Source organism: Schistocerca nitens, chromosome 5, assembly GCF_023898315.1.
Source record: "Schistocerca nitens isolate TAMUIC-IGC-003100 chromosome 5, iqSchNite1.1, whole genome shotgun sequence".
Taxonomy (NCBI): Eukaryota; Metazoa; Arthropoda; class Insecta; order Orthoptera; family Acrididae; genus Schistocerca; species Schistocerca nitens.
The window spans coordinates 735843799-735865004 of NC_064618.1; the positions used below are offsets into that span (position 1 = coordinate 735843799).

At 40.1% G+C, this 21206-nt stretch overlaps 1 protein-coding gene across 4 annotated transcripts in view; it reads left to right on the top strand.

Annotated features, from left to right (window-relative positions):
• The window catches only part of LOC126260873 (serine/threonine-protein phosphatase 4 regulatory subunit 1-like), a 337252-nt gene that overhangs the window by 291975 nt on the left and 24071 nt on the right, over nt 1-21206 (top strand). For all 4 annotated transcript variants that reach the window (XM_049958309.1, XM_049958308.1, XM_049958310.1 and 1 more), the window contains 6 exons: nt 12176-12346; nt 12521-12807; nt 13023-13785; nt 18810-19038; nt 19211-19587; nt 20503-20664. In XM_049958309.1, coding sequence (XP_049814266.1) covers nt 12176-12346; nt 12521-12807; nt 13023-13785; nt 18810-19038; nt 19211-19587; nt 20503-20664 — 1989 coding nt within the window. The remainder of the gene's footprint in view (nt 1-12175; nt 12347-12520; nt 12808-13022; nt 13786-18809; nt 19039-19210; nt 19588-20502; nt 20665-21206) is intronic.

Here is a 21206-nt window from a genome sequence, read left to right on the forward strand (position 1 = left end):
AAGTGGTCTAGGGTCACCATTTGACCATCTCCAATTTATTCAAATTTGAGGTACAGATTTGCTAAATGAAGATGAAATGTATTTCCAGATTTCTAGCTCATAAGTTTTAATACTTTGTGGGTAGGAGCCTCTTAAGTGAATGGTGTGAAAATATTTCTCAAACATTTCAAAATTTGCTGTTCAAAGTGCTGTAATGCAGTGGATAATTGTGGTAAAGCTGTTAAACAATTTGCTATTAGCTCATTACCTTTGCAGCTGGCATTAAAATTTATTGGTAAATTTTTTCACGACTTACTTTCTGTAAAAACTTCACTTTTTCTTTATGTAGGTGGCTTAGAAACCTCTCATTTTCTGATCTTACTGCTTGGTAATTTTTCTAAAACCTGTAAGTTTTATAACTTTTGAGTCCATTGTTTTTGAAACAGTGGTGTGAAGTTGCCCAAAAACAAATTTGCTGTCAGTGGGTAATTTTGTGGCCCTTGTATATCAGGATGATACTTAATCAACACTTCAACTAAGTAGCATTTGAATAGCGTCTTTTCCTCTACAGAATATCACATTACCATCAGTGGTTTTTTTTTTTTTTTTTTAGTAGGAGATCCACAATTACCCAGTATTGTTTGTTACTCAAATAACAATTGATTGGTTTCAGATAAACACGGATATAAATGCAGGGCAATTGAGCTGCCCCTGCCACTGCCGTTCTATGCAATCCGCAATGTTGTAGGTGGCCTTCGTGAATTATGCACAAGATTTTCAAATTTTTCACAGCTGCCTGCAAATTATTAGTACTACACGAAATGAGCATGATATTTTTGTAGGAAATTTAATGTAGTTGAATTTTGTACGAGGAGAAGTTTTCGCTGGAGGCTGATTTGAGTTATTAAAGAAAAGTGTGCGAAGTGACCTTCAATTGCACCCCCACTTAGCTTCCATTGGGTCAGGATTTCTAGATGTTATGGCATTCCAACGTACCACTGTAAATGCACTTGCAACTACACAAATCATTTTTCACATTTTAGTGAAGTTTAGTGAATCTTAACAGTATTAAGTAAACAACTGCATCATATTTGTCAGGACTACTGACTGCAAAACCACTGTGGTTGTAAGGATTAAGTTACAATCAGATTGTCGACATAATTAGTTTAACATAATGTTCACGGGGTGTTTTTCATTAATTACACTCACAAATGCATTTATATTAATAATGTTAACAAAGTAGCTGACCCTGCTGGGGCATAATAGCCTAATCAGTACAGGCAGAAATAGGTCGAACATTGAAAATTGTTTGTGTAGTCGGAAATTGTTTGTGTAGTCGGAAATTTTTATGTAGTGGTAGGAGCGAGTTCCATGAACAACATACTAGAAATCCTGACAGGAGAGGGATCATTGAGGGGTGGAGGTGAACTTAAAGGTCACTTTTGTACATTTTTCTTGAATAACTACAAAACCATGGCCTTCAGTGAAAATATATCCACTTCAGAATTTAATTACATTAAATTTCTTACAAAAAGGCCCTGCTCATTTTTTTCTGAAGGACGATTCGTAGTGACTGAGAGAATATGAAAATCGTATGCTCCGTTTTGAAGACCAGCTATAACATTGCAGGTTTGCGTAAAATGACAGTGGTAGAGGTGGATGAATCACCCTGTACAAGAGAGATCGGAAAAATAAGTCCTCTTGCGTTAAATTGCTGCTGATGCTCTACTTTTTGTCATTTTACTTTATTATTTATTTGTTCGTTTATCCCAGAAACAAGATTTTTGGAATACAGTTCGGTGAACATCAGCTGCAGAATCCACCAAATATCTTGGAAATGTTGGCTTGTTGGTAGTCATGTTGACCTCTTTTGTTTTTGAGGAGTAAGGTGATGCAACAGCTTTAAACCACAAGCATATTTAAACAATATATGGAACAGTGTCTCAAGTGCATAATTGTATTCATATCTGGTTATTTGATTTTCCTGTGTGACATGTTCCACATCATACCAAAAAAAAATTATGAATAATGGTGAAGCATTAGGCTTATTCTGTGTTAGCAGTTTCACCTCTTTGAGCTTCATCTCATTTAATTCAGTAAACACGATTTAAAAGGTCATTTCAAAAACAATTGATTAGGCTCAAAGCTGAAAAAGTAGGCAAGTGGCATCTGCAAATGGCTTACACTCTAGTGAGCTGCAGCAGCCAGCAGGTTCTGGTAAAACATCGTGCATGAAATTTCCAGATTGTACTCATCCTGAGAAATTTCAGATTCTTGCATTGATGCCAAAGAGATGGTCCTTTAACAAATCACAGGAGAATTTTGTATGTGAGTGAATAATTAAAACAAAGATAGTCAGAAAGGTGTGCTAGCAGTGCAAAGGAAAAAGGAGGGCAACAATCTTTGTGATCAAGTAGAGACTATACATGAGGGTGTCAAGTTTCAGAATTGATGGAAGTAAAGTAAAAAGTATGAAACCAATGTTAATTCTTTGTTGAAGCAAGCAAGAGCAAAGAATCGGATTCTCTAAATTCTGTGAATGCAGACAAAAATGTTGCCAAACAGATGCTTCAGAGTAATATCAAGGACTATATATTTTAATGACACCATTCAGTCAAAAAATTTGCATTCTGCTTCGTTGTGAGAGTTCTCCTGGATGAAACTTTCTCAACACTAACCCAGCCGATCAGACTCAACCAAGCGTGATCTCCCTCCCCCCCCCCCTGCCCACCCTCCATGCCAGTCACTTCCTCCTAACACTGCAGAATTTCTTAACCTCAAATTGTGCCTCACCATCATTCTGCAAATCCTTTACTTTGCAAGCTAACTTTAAATCTGCAAGAAGAACCGCAATCCACCACCTAAAAGTGGATCCCAGCTGTACAATACTACCTGCTAACAAAGGCTCCACCAGCTGTCAGATTCTTCTAACAACAAAGCCCGCCATAGTGAAGATTTCAGAAATCCAGCAGAATCTCCACTCTCGCCCCCCTCAAAGACTTCGGATCATACAAGAACACCCCCCTCTCTCCCCCCTCTCTCCCCCCTCTCTCCCCCCTCTCTCCCCCCTCTCTCCCCCCTCTCTCCCCCCTCTCTCCCCCCTCTCTCCCCCCTCTCTCCCCCCTCTCTCCCCCCTCTCTCCCCCCCCCTCTCTCCCCCCTCTCTCCCCCCCCCTCTCCCCCCCTCTCCTCCCCCCTCTCTCCCCCCTCTCTCCCCCCTCTCTCCCCCCTCTCTCCCCCCTCTCTCCCCCCTCTCTCCCCCCTCTCTCCCCCCTCTCTCCCCCCTCTCTCCCCCCCTCTCTCCCCCCCTCTCTCCCCCCTCTCTCCCCCCTCTCTCCCCCCCTCTCTCCCCCCCTCTCTCCCCCCCTCTCTCCCCCCCTCTCTCCCCCCCTCTCTCCCCCCCTCTCTCCCCCCCTCTCTCCCCCCCTCTCTCCCCCCCTCTCTCCCCCCCTCTCTCCCCCCTCTCTCCCCCCCTCTCTCCCCGCCTCTCTCCCCCCTCTCTCCCCCTCGTGTGTGTGTGACCTGCAACCTACCCTTCTATAGAAAAGACTAACAATTTCCTCCACAGACCCTGTTCCTTTACCACATGATGTCCTGCTCATCACTATTCCTGTCGCCTACCTTTACACGAACATCCCTAATGCCCAAGGCCTTACTGAACACCACCTATCCCAGTGCCCAATGGATTCCAAAACTCCTTCCTGGTCACCATGACCAATTCAATCTACAACCACAATTACTTCACATTTGAAGGAATCACGTACAAATAAATTTATGGTATGGCAATGGGCACCCACATGGCACTATCCTATGTAAAACTGTTCATGGACAATATAGTGGAATCATTCCTAACCACCCAGAATCCGAAATCCTCACCTGGTTCCTATTCATTGACATCATCCTAATCTGGATCAAGGGTGAGGGCACCATGTCCACATTCCTCCAGCACCTCCTCCCTCATTTGCTTCAGCTGGACCTCAACGTAGCAAGATAGCTTCTTTAATGTTGGCCACTATGCCAACTTAGACAACTGCACCCATTCCATACGACGTCCTCACGCCCTTCTCGGTGGGAGGAGATAGTTTTGGCCCGGTTGCGAATTGGCCACTGCCAGTTCAGCCATCGCCATCTGCTGACGGCTGCGCCGGCGCCGTTCTGCCCATGTGGGCAATTGCTGACGGTCCGCCACAATTTAACGTCGTGTCCGGATTTTAACACCCTGCGTCTCGATCTTGGCCTGCCATGTACTGTAGAAGCCATTTTAGCGGATGACCCACGAGCAGCTGCTCGCGTTCTTCATTTTATCAATTTGACAACCCTCTCAAAGCATATTTGATTATGCTGTTTTCTTTTTTAATCCTATGCCTGTCAGTATGTCTTTCATCGTGTTTTCCGTTTCGTTGCTGTTTTAAACTTGTGACTCGCGGTGCTTTCCTAACGTAGTCTGGGCGCTAATGACCGTTGACGTTGTGCGCTCTAAAACCACAAAAAAAAAAAAAAATTCCATACCAAGAAGTCCCTTCCTTACTGTCTAGCCACCCATGACTGTTAAATCTACAGTGATTAGCAGCTGCTATCCATTTATACGAATGATCTCACTGAAGCCTTCACAAACTGAAATTACCCCAAACCTTGTCCAGAAACAGATCTCCCATGCTTTCTGTCTTCAGTCACCCAATACCTACAGAAGTTCTACCATCTGGCCACAAAGCAACTTATCCCTCTTGACTTGGTACTATCTAGGACTGGAGCAACTGAATCACATTCTCTGCCATAGTTTAAAATGCCTTGCGTCTTGCTGTAAAACGAGGAATGCCCTACCCACTACAGCTTCCACCTCTCCCTCAGTGGTATTCTACCACTCACAAAACTTCCATAATATTCTTCTTCAAGCCCTACTCCACCCATGCTCCCAATCCCTTGCCTCATGGCTCTTATCCCTGTAATAGATCTAGATGCAAGACCTTCCCCGCACAGCCTATCTCCCACTAGTACATACTCCAGTCAACGCCTCACCTGTCCCATCAAAGATGGGGCTATCTGTGAAAGCTATCATATGATCTATAAACTAATCTGCAACCACTGTATTACATTGTGCGCGACCATAAACAGTGAACACGATGTCTGTCAGCGCGAATGGCCACCAATAAACTGTGACTAAGAGACAGTGGAACCACCCATCACAATATTATTCCATTCAGTGACTGGTTCACAGCTTGTGCCATGTGGATCCTTCCTACAAACACAAGCTTTCCTGAATTATGCAGGTGTAAGATGGCCGCCGAGTTAGTGACGCCAGAAACCATTTCCAGAAAGTTAAGTGATTTAGACAGGAAAATAATTTAGTTTAACGCCGACAACAAATTAAATACGTGCATTAGTGTATCGTTCAGTCTTGCCATTAAAGGTTTGACTTTTCTTTGCGTATTTTTTCAGAAAACACGAAAAGATTGTAACTTCGCGAAGTCGCGCTTAGGCTTAAATTTTGTAAACGGGTTTGTTTATTGTTTCACGGTAATTTAACTAGTTTCTCGGTAACAAATAAGTAAACTACCGTAAATAGCGTGTAACTTCATTGTTTTAATACAGATTTCAGAAAAACAGCGTAACTTTATCAGAAACTTGCCTATATACATTTGTTTATAGGCCTAATTCTCGTAACGTTTTTGGAGAATCAAAGTTACAGTACCTCGTTTAATTGTCCTTTTTTCATTCAATCGAGTGAAATATATAATAAATAGCGTATACCTTCATTGTTTTAATACAGATCTCAGAAAAACAGCGGAATTTTAAATCAGAAACTTGCTTATATATATTTGTGAATAGGCTTAATTCTTGTAACGTCTTTTTTGATTTTCGGTAATTTAATTGATTTATTCTAGCTAAAGTATTATTTTTGCCATGAGTGAGAAGTGCCTGACTTGCCGTAGAATTGTTAGTTCCGGGGTTTGGTGTGATGGATGTAGTAGTTTTTTTCACTGGGGGGATTGCAGTGGGGTGGGTGTTGGGAAAGTGGATCAGGCTCATCAGTGGTTATGTAGGATTTGCAGCAGAGATAGGAGGATAGTGGAACAGGAGGGGAAAATTGCTGCCCTTCAGGCTGAGCTAGATCATTCTAGGGAAGATCTGGACAGGTTAAGGAGGGAGAAGGGCAAAGAGAGGTGGGAAGTGGCAACAGATAGTATAAGGAACAGGCCTAGAACTAAGTCTGACAGTTTTGTGGTGAATGTCAAAAATCAGTTTGACCTGTTGCTTCAGTTAGAAACTGATGAGCCTCAAGCAGAGGTAGGTGTAGACACGACACAACAAACTTTCAATAGGAAATTGAAATAGAATGTAGGAAAGTCATCGAAAAGGAAGAAAGTTTTGTTGTTAGGCAGTTCTCATGCCAGAGGTGTAGGCCAACTTCTGCAGCAGGAATTAGGACCAGAATACCAGGTCACAAATTTTTTCAAACCAAGTGCTAGTCTGGATCAGGTGACAGAGGATTTAGGTTTACTCTGTAAAGGATTTACCAGGGAAGACACCGTGGTTATTGTGGGAGGGCCAGGGAACAGCATCGACAGAGATCCTGGGTACAGTATAGAGTGTGACCTGGTAAAGATTGCGTCGGCATCGAGACACACCAATGTTGAATTTGTATCTGTCCTGAGACGCCATGACCGGCCTCATTTGAACTCTTCTGTTGGGAGAGTTAATTTGGAGTTGGAACGGCTGCTTGGGCCGGGTGCGGGGGCTCATATTGGTGTGGTTCCTGTTGATTATCTCAGTAGGTGGGACTATACCAGGCATGGCCTACATCTCAACAGGAAAGGGAAGGGGAAACTGGCTGGGGTAATAGCAGGAAATTTAAGGGGGGAAGGCACTGCCATGAATGGTAAAATACCAGTGGTTACAGGTGTTGGAGCAGCACCTTTTTTAGGATAGGTAAGACAGAAAGATGTCAAGTTCTACGAGAGGTCAGGATTGAAACAAATCTTCAGTTTAGGAAAGAAATTAAACAGCACAATTCTAGCACATTGGTGAAAATTTATAATTGATAGCTGTGATTGGTGATCCAATCACCAGAAATTTTATCTCCACCAAGTTGTATCTCAGTCCTAGGTAATTGCATTGATGAATTAGTCACCCAACCCAGTTTACATAATCTGCCTCTCTGAACACCGTGTGACCACTGGAATAGGAACTAGGCCTAAGCACAATGAGAAACTCAGTCAGGAGAGTACTGCAAATGTTAGAATAAGGAAAGGTTCTCATAAAAGTATAATTAAAAATATTGTAAGTATATTTCATCAAAATATTGGGAGTTTAATGAATAAAGTAGATGAGCTTCTGGTTTGTTTAGAAGATTTAGAAGCTGAGAACGAAATTACCGTCCAATCTCCCTTCTAACAGCTTTATCCAAAATTTTTGAGAAAGTAATGTATTCAAGAGTAGCTTCACATATCTGTAAAAATGAAGTACTAACAAAATGTCAGTTTGGTTTCCAGAAAGGTTTTTCAACAGAAAATGCCATATATGCTTTCACCAGTCAAATTTTGAATGATATGAATAACCGAACACCACCCATTGGGATTTTTTGTGATCTCTCAAAGGCTTTTGATTGTGTAAATCATGAAATTCTGCTAGATGAGATTGTGGCATGAGTGGGACAGTGCACAAATGGTTTAATTCGTACCTAACTGGAAGAGTGCAGAAAGTTGAAATAAGTAGTTCTCGTAACATGCAAACATCAGCACATTCCTCAAACTGGGGAACTATCAAGAATGGGGTTCCACAAGGGTCAGTCTTGGGTCCTTTGTTGTTCTTATTATATATTAATGACTTGCCATTCTATATTCATGAAGAGGCAAAGTTAGTTCTCTTTGCTGATGATACAAGTATAGTAATCACACCTGACAAACAAGAATTAACTGATGAAATTGTCAATACTGTCTTTCAGAAAATTACTAAGTGGTTCCTTGTAAATGGACTCTCACTGAATTTTGATAAGACACAGTACATACAGTTCCGTACAGTGAATGGTATGACGCCATTAATAAATATAGACCTTAATCAGAAGCATATAGCTAAGGTAGAATATTGCAAATTTTTAGGTGTGTCCATTGATGAGAGATTAAATTGGAAGAAACACATTGATGATCTGCTGAAACGTTTGAGTTCAGCTACTTATGCAATAAGGGTCATTGCAAATTTTGGTGATAAACATCTTAGTAAATTAGCTTACTACGCCTATTTTCACTCATTGCTTTCATATGGCATCATATTTTGGGGTAATTCATCACTGAGGAATAAAGTATTTATTGCACAAAAGCGTGTAATCAGAATAATAGCTGGAGTCCACCCAAGATCATCCTGCAGACATTTATTTAAGGATCTAGGGATATTAACAGTAGCTTCTCAGTATATATACTCTCTTATGAAATTTGTTATTAACAACCAAACCCAATTCAAAAGTAATAGCAGTGTGCATAACTACAATACTAGGAGAAAGGATGATCTTCACTATTCAAGATTAAATCTAACTTTGGCACAGAAAGGGGTGAATTATACTGGCACTAAAGTCTTTGGTCACTTACCAAATAGTATCAAAAGTCTGACAGATAACCAACAGGTATTTAAGAAGAAATTAAAAGAATTTCTGAATGACAACTCCTTCTACTCCATAGAAGAATTTTTAGATATAAATTAAGAAAAAAAACAAAAAAAATATAAAAAAAATATAAAAAAATTAAAAAATAAAAATAAAGAAAAAAGAACACAATAAAATAAAGTTGTTATATTAACTTAAGTACGTTGTTAAATTAACCTAATTATGTCATGTATTGGAAAATTCGACTCGTTCCACATCATTACGAAATATCGTATTCATGATCCATGGAACTAGTATTAATCTAATCTAATCTAAGGTGTTTTGCTATCCCTCCCTTTTTTTTTCCCACCCCATCCGTACCGTCGTCGTCGTCGTCGTCTCCACCACCCATAATGCTTCTCCCATTGTGTGCAGTTGCTCGCAGTCCTGCATTGGTGACTAGAGGTAGGTGTGTGTGTGTGTGTGTGTGTGTGTGTGTGTGTGTGTGTGTGTGTGTGTGTGTGCGCTCGCTTTCACACTTTGGAAGTCCTTTTGGCTGGACTAATCTCCCCACACATGGTGAGCAGCAGTCCATCCTTTTTGTGATAATAACATGATACATTTGCTACTTTAAAAAATATTACACTCTCCAAAACTGGTTTGCGTGAGAAACTTTCCTGGATAATTGTAGTCTTTTAAAGAATAAAAGCAAAGTTCAACAGCTTTGCCACAATTATTCACTACATTACAGCACTTGAAACTAAAATTTTTAAATGTTGGACCAACATTTGCGTTCTATTCGCTTAAGAGATTCCTGCTCGCAAAGTATAAAAATTTGGAAGCTAAAAATTTGTAAATCTATTTCAGTCATTTGGTAAATATGCATATCCAATTTCAACAAAATCCGGCCTAAACAACTGGACACAGAATCACACAAAAAGAAATTTTGATCAAAACTTCCAAATTATCAGTAGGGGTAAATCTGTCAAACTGTATTGTACACTCTGAAAGGATATCAACTCAAAAGATGTGTGCCTATCTCCCAGGCAACCACAAAAAAATTCTACCCTACTGGTAAGGATTAGTGTTTTTATAGAAGTTACCCTTGTAATGAAAATTTGCTTGCTACATCATAGAATACAACCTGAGCCTTTCCCTTCCAATGATACAAAGGTTTGCCGGAAAGACACTTGGTTATACTTGGGTAGGCATGTGCATGAAAGTCGCCAAAAATTAAGACTTACTGCGTGTCTCGGGTTCTAAACAATTTCAGGGCATAGACACCTGCCCAATGCATCAAAGAGTGTAGTGTCAATTCTGAGGTAACATGTTAGTGCAATTATTCATGTCAATGCTGATTTGTTAGTTCAGAGGAAGTTCATACCTTTCAGAGCATAGAACCCTCTCAAAAATCACTGTAGATCTTGTTTTTTTACATACTATTACCGCTTATGGAAGGATCAGCATGTAAATATTGATAACTCCACAACATTGTCTCTGTTGATAGTGTAGAGATTATTAGTTCAGTAGAAATAATAAAGTTTACTGAGAGTGGGCCAACAAAATTTGCTGTGGCAATTACTGTATAAACATGCTAAATGTTGAATCCTTCTTTAGGGTTAATGACCTGCCAGCATTGTCAGTATTTTACTAAACATTTGAATGCATTCTGTCAGTTGTTATGGGGGTCTACAGTTGTGCAGTAACGTTTGAATATTAGCAACTTTGTCAAATCAGCATCTAAAGCAGGGGTGTCCAACCTTTCACCTGACCAGGGCTACACTGGAAGAAGAATAGTATTTTTTTGGGCCGCACGTAACACATTTAACATGATCAGCAGAATGGGGAATAGCATCCTGTGGTGAGAGTTTGTTGAAAATGTTCCATTTATGATAACTTCAAGTAAACAGAATTTTATGGAACACTTCTTTCCTGATCGTGTGATAGGTGCCCAGTTCTTGGGCCACATGTGACCCGCAGATTTAGTCACCCCTGATCAAGAGCATGACTTGGGTGGTAATTTGTAACAGTCTGTTTGTAATAGTAAACATATTGTTTGGGTTTTGTAAACTTTGCATTAAGGGCTGAATATTTGCTTAAGATGTGGAAGCTATTAGGCCCAAGTCTCCCTCAGTAGAGCCAAGGAGACTAATTTGTTTTGCCAATATTTACGTACTTTCTATGTATAGAAACAAACTGAATTTAAAGTAGAACTCTGCTGCGGAAGCTAAATTGTTATATGTACATTGTTGGATTCTGATAACTATTCTACACCAAAATATAAATAAATGGGATTGAATGCAATGTTTTGAAGTTGTTGATTAAGTAATGCAAGAATGTGGTAAATTGTTTGACAGAGAAACGGAGGGTGTGTCCTTGTGAAAGACATGGGTAGTGAGATGTTGCCTGCAGTTTCCTTGCATCTCACTACCTTGTCTTTCATGAGGCTCCAGCCTACACACCTACATAGGAATTACATCAAATGGCTTCTGGACCTCTACTGAAGAAAGCAACTGATGAAGCTGTGGGTCCGATTGTCGCATCAAAGCTGGTTTGTCATAGAGATGTCCGAGAGGCGCTATCACAGCCAGCTTTGATGAGCACAAACTGGCCTTTACTCACCAAGTGGACAGGCGCTTCAAGCTGACTGCATATTTGCCAAGGCCGGCCCGTCAACCTGGCTGTGCCATGTCCCGTCTGTGCATATCACAGCCACTTTGATGAGCTCGGACTTGGCCCAAGATCACCACCAGTTGGAAGGCACATAATCAGGCAGAAAGAGGTGATGCAGTTGCATATATACCTGCTTGTGGCATTGACTATGGTACAGACAGTATGTATTGCACACAACATTGGAAAAAGTATTGTCATAGAATACTTGCGTAATATTAAGATTAGAATTTCACTAGCTTTGATATTTATTGACTGTATTGAATTCTGAAATTTTGTGGAGTACTGTACCAGTAAAATTACACCAGTTGATGTGAAATATGATGAAAGGCCATTTGTTAGTACTAGCAAACATGGTACATTTGATTCCTGCACTAACCTTTAAGCATTATTTGCTTTGTAAACTGTGCATGTAATTTGAAAAACATGAAACATCCCTGTGGCCCACCAGTCAAATTGGTTGTGATGTGTTGTAATTTAGATCATATCACAGCCATTTTTGACGAGTTGGGCCATTGGTTATTTCTGCAGTTCAGAATTGCCATTGCTGCAGTTTGCAGTAACCAGTTGCTCTGCTCACAAAGCTGTTGTGATGTGTCGTTGTTCATCATATCACAGCCAGCTTTGATGAGCGGTGCGGCAGGTGTCACTTCTCTTCGAAGCCGCCTTCTGCAGATTGGAAACAGCTGCACTGTGTTCGTCAAAGTGGCTGTGATGTGTGTGTTGTTGTCATATCACAGCCAGCTTTGATGAGCATATTGTGGTGTAAGCAACACTTTGCTGGGATTACCTTTTACAGATATTTATGAATTTTTAAGTAGCAGGAAAACTTAACATGGCGATTTGTGTTTTAGTAGAAAGTAATTGTAAAACTTGTTTTGAATATTTACTTTTGGCTCTTGTCTGTTTCATTGTGGATGAGAAAAGATAATGGATTCTTGCTCTTACTTTGCAGCTGATGGTAAAAATCGCTCCTTTGGTTGGGCGAGATGTAACTGAACGTCTCTTGCTGCCTCGCTTCATTGCACTGTGTTCAAACAGTGTTTTTCAACTGCGAAAGGCTTGTGCTTCTAACTTCAGTGACTTCTGTACTGTTGTGGGCACAGAATGTGTAGAAAATATCATGGTATGTATAACAGTTGTAAGGAAGAGCTACAATACTTTAAATTTACATGTCACCTCCCCATTCATGTTTGCTGTTTTAACATGCTTTCATTTGTAAAACATCTGTAGTTTGACATGTAAAGGAAATGGAATATAGTATACAGCTAGTTTAATTTGCACTTCCTTTTATTTGCAGTTGCCACAGTTTGTGAAACTGTGTGCAGACAGTGTATGGGGTGTTCGGAAAGCCTGTGCAGAAGTATTCATGTCGGTGACATGCCTGTGCACACTACCAATACGCAAGACTGTGCTTGCTGCGTCATTTGCTCGCCTCCTGACTGATGAGAGCCGGTGGGTTTGCTCACTTGCTTTTCAACAGCTTGGACCATTCATATCTACGTTTGCTGATCCCTCTGTGACTGGGTTAGCATGTAGTGGTCAGGGTGAGATCATAATAATAAATACAGAAGGACAAGATAATCGGTAAGTATATTAAAAAATGTGTCTCCTGACAAAGTAGTATTTTTAAAATAGTTTGTTGAGCTGTGAATTGATTTTGTGTGTAATGCTAGTACATAGGTGAGAAACTTAAGATTTCAGATAACTGCTGTTCTGGGCAGTGTAGTCAGTGTAGGAAAAATCCTTTTTATTGTTGGTTATACTACAGATAGTTTCTAATAGATGGTTTACAATTCTAGGTTGTTTGCTGATAAAGTGAATGAGCAGGAACATTCTAATGCAGGATGGTGGTCAGGCAGTGTTTCAAGAACAGCAGGTGTGTTAGACTACTCTCAGGTCTATGCACCACTTGATCCTCCTCCACAGCCACCTTCTGAACCAACTAAAATTTTGCACCAAAGTAGCACTGATCAATCTTCTGCAGAGAATTATTTCAATAGTTCTGTCTCTCACACCTTTACACAAGATGATCCTCCTCCATCATCACCACCACCACCCCCTCCACCCCCACCACCTTCTTTGCGCCTCCATAGTAAGGTAATGCCAGACTCACCAAGAAAACCACCACCCAAACCACCAGGTGATCCGCCACCTGAGCCTCCATCTGTTGTAGCTTCAAGTATTAACAAGGAGTTAGATGTAGCAAATGACAGCCCATCTACTGATATGGACCCACAGTTGTCTGACCAGTCTACAGAGATTGATCTTGTTACTGAAAACACTTATTCAGTCACGTTAAACGAGTCGGGTGCTAAAATGTCAGTTGTCAAAAATCAAAATCATACTGAAGACACCATTGGTCGTGGCAAATATCACATCCATCTTGAAAGTGGTCTTGCTCCATACAACACATTTCAATACTGGAGAATGCCTATACCCGAGCTGGAACTGGACATCAGCCTAAATGAGCAACTGAAGCCGGCTGCAGTGACTGTCAAAGCTCGTGTTCAAGATGATCAACGTACTTTTGCATCAGAGCTTTCTGTGGACATGGATATTGATGTGAGTATTTTAGTAACATTGGCTCTTGTAGCTGATGTGTAAATTACACTTAAATTTACCTGTTCCTTTTTCTGTGAGAGGAATGCTAATTACAGCCAGTCTCCAACTCTGCCATTGCGGTGTCCCCATTTTTAGTTTAGAAGAAATCATAATGGTTTGCTTTTCTGGCATGAGTTTCTGATTTAACATGTCCACTACATATGCTCTATTGATGTGCCTGTGTTTCTGCTGCACTCATATTGCAAAATTGTTAAAATCATACAGTCATTGATGTAAAGAATTTAAGTAGGAAATTTTTCTGCACCAGTGCAAAACTAAACATTAAAGGACATCATTGGTGGGTAATAGTGGCATGTTAAAAACAGTAGTTTACACATTCCTTGCTGTATGGAATTCAATGCTAGTTTTTAATTCTTAAGTTCTCTCTGAGTTACAGGTAAGTGGTGGTATGCCCTTGCCTTCCTCAGAATCCCATATGGACAACACAGTAATAAACATCCATTGCGTAGAGGAACAACTGGAGCTGTTAAAAACAAATAAGTCACCAGGTTCAGATTGAATCCCGGTTTGGTTCTTCAGTGTACTCTATGGCATTGGCTCCTTACTTAGCTTTCATTTATTGTGAATATCTAGCCCAGCGCAAAGTCCTAGGCGACTCAAAAAAGTGCAGTGACTCCTGTGTATAAGAACAGCAAAAGAACGGGCCCATAAAATTACAGACCAATATCCCTTACTTTGGTTTGCTGCAGAATCCTTGAAAAACATTCTCAGTTGAAATATATTAAATTGTCTTGAGACAGAGAAGCTTATGTCCACAAATCAGCATGGTTTTAGAAAGCTTTGCTTATGCGAAACTCGACTTGTTCTTTTCTCATCTGATACTGTGGACTGTAGATGAAGGGCAACAGGCAAATTCCATATTTGTAGATTGCCGGAAAGCATTTGGCAGAGTGCTCCATTGCAAGTTGTTAAAGAAAGTAACAGTATATGGGATAAGTTCACAGATATGATGTGAATGGCTTGAAGACTTCCTAAGTTATAGGACCCAGTATGTTTTCCTCAGTGGCGACTGTTCATTAGAGGCAAGGGTATCGTCAGGAGTGTGCCAGGAAAGTGAGATACGACTGCTGTTTTTCTCTATATACATAAATGATTTGGCGCACAGTGTGGGCAGCAATCTACGGTTGTTTGCTGGTGATGCTATGATGTATGCAAAGGTGTTGAAGTTCAGTGACTGCAGGAGGATACAAATGACCTAGACAAAATTTCTAGTTGGTGTGATGAATTGCAGCTAGCTCTACATGTAGAGAAGTGTAAGTTAATATGGACTTCAGTTCTGTTAGTGTGTTTGGATCCGTACCAAGCCAGATTAACAGAAGACATCGAAGCAGTTCAGAGGTGGGCTGTTAGATTTGTGACTGGTAGGTTCAAACAATACATAAGGGTTATTGAGATGCTTCGGGATCTCAAACGGGAATCTCTGGAGGAAAGGCAACATTCTTTTCAAAGAACACTATTGGGAAAATTTAGAGAACCAGCATGTGCAAGACGATTCTGTTGCATTTAACATACATTGCGCAGTAGTTCTTCCTTCATTCTATTTGCAAGTGGAACAGGAAAGGAAATCGGTAGTGCAAGAGGGTACCCCACCACATGTCATAAGGTGGATAGCAGAGTATCTGTGTAGATGTAGACCTTTGCACTCATTTTTCCAACCAGATGTATCAGGACTCTCAATTAAATGTAGACTGTGAACCACTGTCCAACTAAGTGCCAGAAAAAAATTGTGGCAGACTTAAATTGAACCACGAACATTGCTTGTAATAGTGTAATTCTCAACAAACAACACTTTCGAGATATTGTAAAGAAATTCTTTTTGTTATCTTTATTCTTTCCATTTCCTTAGTAACATTTGCTGGACTTGTTTCTAACTAATTTACATTTGGTAAAACTGCACTGACACTAGATGCGTAACATGCTTTGTGAATGTAAGACGGTAGTAATCAAATTTCATAAGCTTGGGAAAAAAGTCATGTATAATTTTTTGTTGATTTGCAAATGCTTATCTGCATTTCTGGTATACTTTTAAGTCCCCATCCCACAGTACTCTAACACAACACTAGGTGAACCAAAAACGTGCAGCTCATTGATAAAGTTGAGATGGGTTGCACCGTTTTATTCGGACTCTTCTAGCACTATGCTTTGGTACAGTGATGTGAGGGTATCAGTGTGTACCAGGACTGCTATGTGATTAGTGGATTTTGCCCTTTGAAGCACCTTATGAAATCTAAATTTTATGTTGTCACTGTTACACTGCATGACAAAAAAGTGAAGCACCCAGAATGCTAGTAGGAAACACTACTAAACTTCACTGTTTGAGAGAGCAGGTGATGTTATTTCAATGATTAAATACTTCGAACTCTCATCCATACGACATTGCATCCACTCTGGTCTGGATACAAGCACTGATTTGGTTGGGAAGCGTGTCGTAAAGCCATTGTAGCCTCTTTTGAGACATAACCTAACCTAACCTAAAAACTGGCCCATAACTGTTGTAACTAGGCCTTGATACAGCAAAACCCCGAATTAATAAACCAGCTTATGATGAATACATCCTGTAGTCTCAGTGACTCTACCGGAAGACTAATTTCTCCCAATTTTAAGTCTGCTTTTAAGGAATAAACGTGAAATACTCTGCAAATTGAAATCCAATTTTCAGATAATTCTTGACATGTTATACTGAGGTTCCAATTTCTTTCCATTTCACTAAGGCCACTTTGCCCTGTGTTGTGCGATGGCCTGTGGTTATACAGTGTGTAAACAATTTGATGACCTTTACAGTGCCCAATCGATATAAGCTTATGAACCCAGAAGTATTTTCAGTGCTAATGAAACTGATCTTTTCTAATTAACATCTTGCAAAATAGTAAGGAGAAAAATGAGAGAGGTAAAAAAATTAAGAATTGATAATACTATTGTGTGTAAATATAAAAACCTGTGCCCTGTACGCATCAAAAAAACATAATTTCTAAGAAATGTAAACATTGTGTGTCGTCCTCTGACCTTTGCTAGTCTGCTGCCGCCTCTGACCTGGGCATAATGCAATCTGTTAAAGCCAAATGTAGAGTAGCAGTTGCACAGAAGTAAACTTCGTTAGAGATAGTGACGACTCAGCATTCCACAGGTTATGCATGCATTTGTTCCTACCTGGAATTCTGTTATCACAGTGGACTGAGTTAAATTGTTTCACAAAAGCTGGCTGCAGTACACCAGTTGCTGTTAAAGATGACATTGTTCTAGAAGTAATATGGAGTAGGATCATGATATTTCTGAAAATGTGACATTCCAGGGCTTAATTAACGCACACATTTGTTACTAACCACAAAAATTGACTGTATGCTCTGTTAGCTTTCTAGATAATAGGCTGGAACATGAAGGACAAATTAATAAAATTCCAGGCATTTGTTATGATGCCTTTATCGCAGACTGATAAACGTGAAATGTGTGAAATACTTGCGAAAGTACGCTTCTGCTGGTGAAACAGCAGCCCGTTGCACTAAGTTTCACTGTTGACATGTAGGGAACTGATACCATTAGAAATAGATCTTCCTCTTCCAGTGTAGATACAGATTTCTAAATTATATCAACCAGCTGGAGTGATAACTTCTTTCCCTACATTATGCTGGAAAAAATTACATTTTGTAGTGCAGGATATTAAGTAGCACTTAAATCACCTAAACATGCTTGAATTTCCCTTCTGGGTTACTCATTCTGCGTATGTTAGAATACCCATTTAAGGAACCCTCTGTTTAAGGAAAAAGTATTGGGTGCCCAGAGATTTGTAAAAAAAAGGGGTTTTCCGGATACAGGCTTTGGGAAGGAATTGTTTACCAAGCTGATCCCACAGGGCAGCTACAGATATCTTGTTGGCCAGAGCAGTGGCTCAGTATCATGTAGACAGGTACCAGAGACATGTGCCATGTGCAGACAAGAATTTTCCTTTGGAAAAATGGCACGTAGTCTCATCACAGGTAACACATGAGGATGCAGAATGTCCAGGACATACTTTCTCCTGTCAGTTGCCTCAGTCACTACTATCTGTGTTCTTAAGTGATAAGTGATGGCTCCCCACACCATGATGCCAGGAGTAACACTGTTGTGCCTCTAAAAAAACAGTGGAAGAATGGCGCTTCCATTGCTGATGACAATACAACACCATTTATCAGCAATCCATGCTTCCTGGTCATGGCACCACTCAAAACTCTCATTTGTGTGGTGGTGGTAATGGCAGTTTACACATAATATGGTATTCATCTAGTCCTGCTGCATGTCTGCGACCAATGGTGTGGAATGACACAAAACGTTGCAGGAAGTCCATTATTTGTTCTCAGATGGCAGGTGGAGTTAAAAGGGCTTATGACGGGCTAGGTACACAATTAAGTGATCATTTGTGGTCAGATATGGTTCACTGGTACGTTAACAACTAGCATACCTGCCCTCACTTTCCCATGCACTCAAACATCAGGGCATTCTCTCATCTAGATGCCTCACGGATCTGTATATTGCTCAATCCAACCATCCAGCTTAATGTGCTGATAACACTGTCCCACACAAGGACACTTGCTCAATGTCTGACAGTTTATGCCTGTTAAATACCCCAGCAGGCCTGGTAACAACACTAAACGTGACTGATACTAATGCACTCTGGTGTCCATTCTACCTCTCACTTCAAATTGTATCTCAAAATCACTTGTACATCTGCTGATATTGTGTACATTTTTGAAATTACATTGGCTTCCAACTGTGCCTCCTGTATGCTTAACTATTTTTGTCAGGCAGTGTATTTAGTTGTTGGCATTTCACATGAATTGCTATATGCTTTGATCTTTAATTTTTAGGTCAAAGTCTTCAGTATCTTGCCTTTAAAAAGAATTAGGAAAAATAAGATTCTTCTTCCTAATTTAGATAAATATCAGTCATTTCCCTTTTTCAAAAAGTTGATGAAATTAATGTACTTGTTCCAGATGGAGCTGGACCAATTAGCAACAAGGCTAGAGGCATCTGCAAAAGTTGAAGACAGCAGTGAGATAGATCCAGTCAGTAAACAGGACACAGGAGGTGGTGCAATTGTGCAGGCTCAGATAGGCACTGCTGCTGTGGCTGTAGTCACTGATGAACATCACAATTCTACTGTTCTGGCATCTTCAGCACAGAAGGCTGTCCTTAAAGTTCACCCAGAGTCCACAAGTGGTAGTGAGTATTTAAATAACTGGAGACACACAGTAGATGTGCTAGATGTGCTGACTTAGAAAATGCCAGATTCTTAATTTTCCTTATTTTGTCAATGAAACTCATTGCAGTGTACATCATACCTGCAGGAAACATAACCAGCTAATTAGTGACACTTCACATTTGTTTGTTACAGTTCACGCCTATGCTTGTATTAATCCAGTTGTGCCAGCTCCAAGTCTTCTGTCGGGAACAGCAACTTCTGCCCCACCTCCTCCCCCTCCACCTCCTCCGCCACCACCACCACCACCTCCTCCCCCGCCGCCGCCGCCACCACCACCACCACCACCACCATCACCACCACCTGTACTTGAGGAAATATCGCAGGACCTAGTTCCACAAATGTTGATCGACCATTTTGTGTCGATGACACACCCAGATCTGGCAAAGAGTGTTGATGGTGAAATACCCCATCATTGTGCTTTCAGCATTCCAGCTGTTGCTCTGACACTTGGACGAAGACACTGGGGACTCATTAGAAATACATATGAAACGTTAGCATCACACACGCAGGTAAGTCATGTCTGAGAACGCTTGTAAATAAATTTTCATTTTGTGTGAAAGTGTGTGTGGACACTGGTCCAGATGGAGTTACTTTCCCATTTGCTTTCACCTTTCTGTAGCATTGAGAAGAGAAGAACACAAACTTGTATTTAAATAAAAATGTTCCTGAAAGGGACATCAAATGTGGACAGTTAAAATTTGTATTCTTATTAACGAATATAGTACTTAAAAAATAAGGAATATACCATTTAATAAAAGATCAGTTAGTTTTAAAATGCCGCAAGACCCTTTCTTTAACAATCCCATTTAGTGTGACAAGATGAAAGTTGAAGGGTAGATACATCATTGTGTAGACACAGTAAAAGTGTGCTGTGTACAATGGCCCTGCAAGGATTATAACAGGGTGTGTATTGGGAATTATTTTCATTTTTGTTTAAGAAATATGCTTAATGTTTAATTACGTATCAAATATTTTCATTGTAAATGTTAGCCACAGTTTATTATTTGTGTAAATGTTTATTACTTTCATGCTCAGATACATACATCAATAAATCGTCAGTGCACGAATTTTGTTTTTAAGATAGTGATAAAATGTTTCATTTAGTTTTAAAATAACATAGGTCAGTTTTAAACTTACCTATTTAATATGGAATTAAAGTTCATACATTTCCATGATTTCCACAAGTGTTAATCCTCAGAGGCAAAACTGTTAACAAATACTTCCTAGTTCATTCAGTTCTAGGTTTTCTCACAAGTTCACAGTATATGACTTGCAGGGTTTCAGAAATAACCCAAACAAAGAATATACTAGTTTATAAGTAAAGAGCGTATTATGAAAAATTGATTTGAAATCTGGGTTAAAAGGATGTTAAGGGTTAATATGTTGTTAAATTTTACTGTAAAAATTCTCTATCCTTGTTCCAGTGGAAGGTAAGGCGTACTGCAGCAGCAAGTATTCATGAACTAGCGAAGATCTTGGGTGAACACATAACAACTAGAGACCTGGTTCCTATCTTTAGTGGTTTTATCAAAGATGTGGATGAAGTGCGTATTGGCATTCTGCGCCATTTTGCAGACTTCATTCGAGTGAGTGTTAATAAATTTCTTGAATAAAAGTTGTTAAAACCCAACAAACTTTGTAGTTTTGTGTACCACTGAAATGAGGTATTATGAATCTACTCTGCCTTCCATTGCATAGTAAATATTATTTTCACAAATAGCTGTTTGTGGTTTTGTGTGTGTCTGTCTGTCTGCCTGTATGTGAGCTGCCACGTGGTGAGTAGATTATTTCATCTATCCAATTAAGTTATATATCTAAAAACAAAGATGATGTGACTAAACAAACGAAAGTGCTGGCAGGTCGATAGACACACAAAGAAATACAAACATACACACCAAATTCAAGCTTTCACAACCAACGGTTGCTGCATCAGGAAAGAGGGAAGGAGAGGGAAAGACGAAAGGATGTGGGTTTTAAGGGAGAGCGTAAGGAGTCGTTACAATCCTGGGAGCGGAAAGACTTACTTTAGGGGGGGAAAAAAGGACAGGTATACGCTCGCGCGCGCACACACACACACACACACACACACACACACACACACACACACACACACACACGTGCGCGCGCG